The sequence below is a fragment of the Carassius auratus genome, chromosome 34 (genome assembly GCF_003368295.1).
Source record: "Carassius auratus strain Wakin chromosome 34, ASM336829v1, whole genome shotgun sequence".
Taxonomy (NCBI): domain Eukaryota; kingdom Metazoa; phylum Chordata; class Actinopteri; order Cypriniformes; family Cyprinidae; genus Carassius; species Carassius auratus.
This window is the reverse complement of record NC_039276.1, coordinates 27,359,933-27,367,432: the sequence shown is the minus strand read 5'-3', so window position 1 is coordinate 27,367,432 and position 7,500 is coordinate 27,359,933. Positions and strand designations below refer to the sequence as shown.

Sequence of the window (7,500 nt, the reverse complement as noted above, 5' to 3'; positions counted from 1 at the left end):
ATGAAATATTATATATACTTGCCTTTTTATTTTCATTTTAACATATAGATAAATTGAATACAGACCAAAGAAAACCTGTTAGATTTACGCCGCGGCTGAATTATATGTTATGTTTAACTACTAAAGACACATCAGAGCCAGCGGCACATATCAGAAGGTCTATCCCAGGAGAGGCTGCTCTCTGCGGATACATGAGGACTGAGCTCCCGCTGATCGAGTGGAGCTCACCGTCTCAGAGATCGGCCAAACACATTTTTAAATAGGCGCTGTCTTTATAAATAAACCACAGATTTGAGTTTTAAACAACTACATTCTCGCTTGAAATACTTTTACAATTACATTTCATGACACAATAACAGTAATATTTTGAAAATGTTGATTCGAATAAATGGTGGTTGAACTCAAACAATGCTGCGTGAACTCAACCAATCAGCATGTTTAGCGCCCAAGTCCCGCCCCCGAAAGTTCCAGAACTTTGAAAAAGTACCACCTCGCCAGCAGGGACTTTCTGAGGGGCATTTTTTTACCCGGAACTTTATTTAGTTCCTGGTTCTTGTGGTGGAAACACACCGAGTACCAGGCCAAAGTCCCTAGTTCCTGGGTTAAATTCCTGCGGTGGAAACGCGGCATAATATTCAGAATTCACTGCCGCTGGATCTGACCATCTGTGTTTTTGGAGGACAGCAGCACACACTGAGCTGAAGCCGTGTCATCTTCTCTATCAGTCTCTAATGCTGATCATCGCTGAAGAGCTCACTTACAGTGAAATAAGACGATTAAAACTCTTAAAAAATGTCAAAAATCAATGTAATTCAAATTCTGTTAACTATAAATGTTTAGTAAAACCAATGAAGAGCAGCGTTCAGCCTGAAGTCACCATGAAATATCAGACATACAGCAGCAGTTTTCCACTGTTTGACTGTCGGGCTCGCGTCTCATGCATCAAACACTTTCTTAAAACACGGCACTCAGGATAAAAGAAGTTCAACCCCCATCTTCCTGCATCTTTCCTCTTCCTCTGCCGCACTGCATCTTTGTCAACACGGAAGCAGATTCTGTGTGAACGGCAGCTAGAGATGAGAGTGCAGTGTGTGAGGATCTCTCTCGTTCCTCTGCAGTGGACTTCGGTGTGAGCGCTCAGCTGGATCGAACCGTGGGCCGCAGGAACACCTTCATCGGGACGCCGTACTGGATGGCTCCGGAGGTGATCGCCTGCGACGAGAACCCAGACGCCACGTACGACTACAGGGTGAGAGCGGCCTGGGAGCTCAGGTCCAGCGCAGTGTGTGAGTGTGAGTGTGTGTGACGCTGACCGCGCTCCGTCTGTGTTTCAGAGCGATCTCTGGTCCTGTGGGATCACAGCTATAGAGATGGCCGAGGGCGCTCCTCGTGAGTACTGCTCTTCACACACCTGCTTCTCATCTCTTTGACTGCTTTTCTCTCTATTTCTTCCACGTTTTGTCTCCTGACATCCAAAATATAAAGATGCAATCCTGCACACTATCAATTCTTGCTAAATATTGAAGTTTATTAAAAGCAACGTTTCAGACCAGTGACCTTCATCAGACATATTTATACAATTAAAGTCAAAAAATGAACACTAAACCAGTGAGTGTTATCAACATTACATGTGGACCAGACACCTCATACATCATAAATAACAAGGGCTTGAATACCCAATAACGAACTCAGTTATAAACAGAAGATATTAGGAAGGTTAATGGTGTTTGTAAAGTCACAGTGTCAGACAGTTCAGGTCTTGACCCATCGTGATCAGACAGACACTCTAAGATAAGAACACTTTTCCCTACACACCGCTGGTTTTCCATCTGAGCCGAGTCTGTGTTGATTGAGTATTGGTCTCCTGACATCCAAAAGCTACTATTCCAGAAAACTTGTCCTTCCTTTGAAGAAGAGCAGTCAAACCACAGTAGAAGTATTGTATCGTATTTCTTGTGTTGAATCTTGCATATATTATACCATACTTGGCTGAATGTCACTTCACTTTTCACTTTTCACACTTTCACTTATCTATAATCGGCTTCGTGTTCATTCAGATATGCAGTCGGTCCTCACACGTGAACATCACCTGTAATGTTCTTGTGTTTGATAGAGTGTGTGTTGGTGTTTTGCAGCGTTGTGTGATATGCATCCCATGCGAGCGCTCTTTCTCATACCCAGAAATCCTCCGCCCAGACTCAAGTCCAAGAAATGGTCAGTAGCTTCATCTGGTCCAGTGTAGTTACAGTCGAGGGTGAAAGGTCGTGTTGAGGACTCGCTCTGCTGTGCTTCACAGGTCTAAGAAGTTCTTCAGCTTCATCGAGGGCTGTCTGGTGAAGAACTACACACAGCGTCCGCCCACCGACCAGCTGCTGAAGCACCCCTTCATCAGAGACCAGCCCAACGAGAGACAGGTGCGCATCCAGCTGAAGGACCACCTGGACCGCTGCCGCAAGAAACGAGGAGAGAAAGGTACGGCGCTCCGCTCACACCCATCATGCTTGTGTGCTGATGAGTCAATGACGTGCTTGTGCCCTGACCGCAGACGAGACCGAGTACGAGTACAGCGGCAGTGAGGAAGAGGAGGAGGAGGCTCAGGAGCAGGAGGGAGAGCCCAGGTAATGTGCATGGCCGTTATTATACTCCATATACTGTATATCACCGTTTGATCGAGTGAGCCTTTGGCATGTTTCTCCGGTCAACAGTATGCAGTTAGAGGTCAGGTCCGGTCATGTTTATTTGGTGCTTCATACATGAGAGCCATAGAGAGGCTTTAGAGAGTTCATTAACATCAACATAAAGCCCCTGAAATGGGGAATAAACAGGGAGCCAACAGTGTCCAGATAAACATCACACCTGTGCCGCAGGCCTCATTAGCATGCTAGGCCACTTCTCCCCACATATACTCCATCACGGGTCAGGAGGAGAAACCTGATGCTGAACAAGCATTTATTTGTTATTTGTACAGTTACACTGGGGAACTGGCTATTGAAATGCTCATAACGAGGCTCAGGCTTACAGTAATAAATAAAAGGGCTGTAAACAAACGTAGTATGTATGGTCAAAATGATGTGCTATTTCGTACTGTAGGCAGGACAAACAAATACAATAAAGACAAATAAGGGGCAGTAAACAAATAAATGAGAGTCCAGAGTAAGAGGATAATAAATACAGAAAGTAAAAAGAGAATTGAAAGTAGTGTGTAGACCTGAGTGTGAATAGTCAAGTAGAAGTCGCAGAAGTCCGAAGTGGTCATTATTACATGCTGCAGAGCTAGATGGCTGTTAAGAGGAATAATGGCTTGAAGATGATAGCTGTTCCTCAGCCTGGTTGAACATTGGTGTCTGCTGGACAGCATTGAAGCAGACAGATGGTGAGCAGTGTGTCCTGTAAGGCCAGGTGTTTATGACCAGGGATGAGCTCTGCTGTTCTCAGCACTCCCTGAAGAGCCTTGCCTTCAGAAGAAGAGCAGATGCCGTACCATTCAGTGAAGCAGCCCGTCAGAATGCTTTCTATAGTGCAGCGGTAGAAGTTTGAGGAGATGCCAAACCTCTTCAGTGTCCGCAGGAAGCAGAGATGCTGACGGGCTTATCTCACTGTGATCTCTGAGTGTGGGCCTTAGGAAAAGTCCTCAGAGACGTGTACTTCAAGCTCCTGACTCTCAACTTCCTCCCTATCGTTGTGAATGGGGATGTGACCAACTCTCTGTGACTTCCTGTAGTCCACAATCATCTCCTTGACCTTGCTGACATTTAGAGAGAGATTACTGTCAGCACACCATTCTGAGTGTGCACTGAGCATTCAGGAACAACTGCAGAATTTTTAAGACCAAGATTTAATGGCTTAAAACTGAACTAATGTCTTTACCTGTTTATAAGTAATGCTGGAATTAAGTGTCTACTTAAATGTACTAAAACTGCAAATGCTGTATTCATAATGACTGTTATTGTTACCTGCGGATTAATGCTAAAGCATTGCTTGATTTAGAGGCTCCATCTGTCAGCTGTGTGCAGCTCTCCTGGAAGTTTATACACATCAAAATTATTGCTGAAATAAATTACTGAAGGAATGCCATTGTTAATTATATTTAACATCAGTATATGATAGCTTTGCTCAAAGTGTTAAATAACTACATTTACCTATATGTATTGAGTAATTACAGAAAGGGAGGGGGGGGGGGTAACATGCCTGCCTCATCTCTATCAGTGAAGAGTCCTAGGATGGTTGTACCATCAGCAGATTTGAAGACAGTATTGGAGTCATGCTCAGCAGAGCAGTCACAGGTAAACTGGGAAAACAAGAGAGGGCCAAGTACAGATCCCTGTGGGGCACCAGTGTGAGTGAGGAGGATGTGAATCTGCCAGTTCTGACCACCTGGAGTCTGCCGGTCAGCAGGTCCAGGACCCAGTTACTGCCAGATCACGTCAGACTAAAATGATCTAGTTCATGATGTATTTAATGTGCATCAGAGATGTGTCTCTCTTCAGTGTGTGTGTTATTTGAAGAGGAACAAGTCCGGACTCATTGACACATTGTGATACCACTATGACCTCTCTACTGTTGCGATCACCAGCCCATAGAGTCTGAAGAGACAGGGTTGCCAGACATCGTGAAAAACAGCAAACTAAAATGATTGCAAAATAAATGTAAAAAGTACAAATGCTGTATTTTGGAAATAAGACCAAAATATTGTGAGCAAAAACTGTCAAGTCTAACTCTAGGTTTATCATCAATTACCCCCATCGAGTTCGGTCAGAAATTTTGGTTTAAACTTTGATGACCAGCTGACCTTCAAAGACCACATTGCAAAGACTTGATCGTGGAGATTTGCATTGCACAACATCAGAAAGATCAGGCCCATTCTTACGGAGCATGCTGCACAACTTCTTGTCCAGACCCTGGCTGGACTACTGCAATGCTCTTCTGGCTGGACTTCTATCAATCACAATCAAACCTCTACAAATGACTCAGAATGTAGTGGCACGACTGGTCTTCAACGAGCCTGTTTGGGTGTATTTGTTTTTGTTTGTGTCTGTTGAACCGTATGTAACTGTGTGTGTGTGTGTGTGACAGCTCCATCGTGAACGTGCCGGGCGAGTCGACTCTGCGGCGAGACTTCATCCGTCTGCAGCAGGAGAATAAGGAGCGCTCGGAGGCTCTGAGACGCCAGCAGCTCCTCCAGGAACAGCAGCTCCGCGAGCAGGAGGAGTACAAGCGTCAGCTGCTGGCCGAGCGACAGAAGCGCATCGAGCAGCAGAAGGAGCAGAGGAGGCGTCTGGAGGAGGTCTGTGATCATTAGAGACTCGTCAGGAGTCTGCAGATGTGCTGCCAGAGCTGAGATAGGGAACAACTGTGTAGACCGGCCAGACCAGGGTTCCTCAAATCTTGTTCTGGAGGTCCAATGCACTGCAGAGTTTAGCTCCAACCCTGATCAAGCTCCTCTACCTGTGATTTTCTAATGATCCTGAAGACATGTTTGATTAGGGTTAGATCTCGTGGGCCAGATTTGAGGATCCCTGGTGTTGACTGAAACGCAGTGCCAGACTTCACTGCTGATCCGTGCACGTCTCCAGTTTGTAACAGCACTGAATACGTTTGATCCTCCACCAACACACGGTGAATATGCCAGAGTCAAGGATAGGTTTGTCCAAAAATCATCTGGAAGAACACAGGTCACAGGATCATAAACTCGAAGCCACACTAAATACCTCTGCCGAACTTGAAGTTTTGAAAGCAAAATCTGTCACTTCTTTGACATGTCCTTCTTTTGTTTGTTCAAAACTAGAAGAACAGTATGAAGTCTCTCAGGAACTGTATTGACACTTCTGTCTTTTACTTTAAATCTGGAAACACTGAATTAAAATGAAGGAAATTGTGCGTTTGTCTTGTCGTGCAGCAACAGAGACGAGAGCGAGAGATGAGGAGGCAGCAGGAGCGAGAGCAGAGGAGGAGAGAGCAGGAGGAGAAGAGACGTCTGGAGGAGATTGAGAGGAGGCGCAAGGAGGAGGAGGAGCGCCGAAGAGCTGAGGAGAAGAGGAGGGCTGACCGCGAGCAGGTGATTGGGACGTGTCTGTCCTTCAGCAGACCAGGGGAAGTCCAGTCGAAACAGCTTTCAGTCAAAGCCTGAATAAGGCTCTGTCTGCGCTCTTAGTGTAGCTGCTAGTTTTCACATTTCCTGCCAGTTATGACTAGTGCTAATGATGCCACATTAATCAGGGAAACGCAGAACTTCAGAGCCACTGGTTTTAGCACTGTCAGTTCTGTCTGATTGCGCAGTGTGTCTATTCACACAAATCTACTCGACGTTCCTCCGGTCCATTTGGAGGGAAGCACAGGGCCAGTTTTCTCCAGATGCTTCAGTTTAGACACCCTTTAGAAAAACCAGCTAGCTTGGTAGGGCTAATGTAATGCTAACTCATTCATATGTATAAACAGGGTGTACAGGTGGAAAAGTTCATGTATTTCAGTAATTCAACTCAAATTGTCAAACTCGTGTATTAAATAAATTCAGTTGTACACAGGCTGAAGTAGTTTAAGTCTTTGGTTCTTTTATTTGTGATGATTTTGGCTCACATTTAACAAAAACCCACCAATTCACTCTCAACAAATTAGAATACTTCATAAGACCAATAAAAAAGAAAAAAAAAAAATTTAGTGAATTTTTGGCCTTCTAGAAAGTGTGTTAATTTACTGTACATGTAGTCAATACTTGGTAGGGGCTTCTTTTGCTTTAAAGCTGCAGTAGGTAACTTTTGTAAAAAATATATTTACATATTTGTGAAACCTGTCATTATATCCTGACAGTAGAATATGAGACAGATAATCTGTGAAAAAAATCAAGCTCCTCTGGCTCCTCCCAGTGTCCTATTGCCATTTGCAGAAACTCCATCGCTCCCGGTAAGAAACAACCAATCAGAGCTGCGGTCCGTAACTTTGTTTGTGTTCAAAATGTATATAATAAGCGAGTACACCATGAATCCATTTTCCAAACCGTGTTTTTAGCTTGTCCTGAATCACTAGGGTGCACCTATAATAAGTGTTTATATTCGGACTATTTTAGATTGCTTCGGGGATACCGCGGCGTAGTAACCCAGTTGTTACGGCAAGCTCGTTTCGACTGTACATAAAGTATACAAGAACACTGAAGAAATGACTTGCAAGATTTTATTAGTTTTCAAAAACACAAATAACTTAATATAACGAAGTCTAGGGATCAAAATCAAAAAGGGAATAAATCATAATCCTTATGGGGAGCAGAAAAGGTTGGTATGGACTTAATGGAATTAAGTGGTGATCAGGTAACAGGGGTGTGCGATCTCACAAGCTCTCCTGGAAGAACACCGCCACCAGCAGGCGAGCAAGTAAACACAGGGTCGTAACACCCCAGTACCTTTGTGATTCTTCAGCAGAGCGTCAAAAGTTAACTACCGCAGCTTTAATTACTGCCTCAATTCAGCGGGGCATGGAGGTGATCAGTTTGTGACACTGCTGAGCTGGTTT

General features: G+C 44.5%; 1 protein-coding gene across 2 annotated transcripts in view; it reads left to right on the top strand.

The window, feature by feature from the left end:
* Positions 1-7,500, top strand: part of LOC113053675 (mitogen-activated protein kinase kinase kinase kinase 4-like) — a 70,851-nt gene that overhangs the window by 29,224 nt on the left and 34,127 nt on the right. For both annotated transcript variants that reach the window (XM_026218860.1, XM_026218859.1), the window contains exons 7-13: positions 1,119-1,249; positions 1,335-1,389; positions 2,136-2,214; positions 2,297-2,472; positions 2,546-2,618; positions 5,074-5,284; positions 5,897-6,055. In XM_026218860.1, the coding sequence (XP_026074645.1) occupies positions 1,119-1,249; positions 1,335-1,389; positions 2,136-2,214; positions 2,297-2,472; positions 2,546-2,618; positions 5,074-5,284; positions 5,897-6,055 (884 nt within the window). The remainder of the gene's footprint in view (positions 1-1,118; positions 1,250-1,334; positions 1,390-2,135; positions 2,215-2,296; positions 2,473-2,545; positions 2,619-5,073; positions 5,285-5,896; positions 6,056-7,500) is intronic.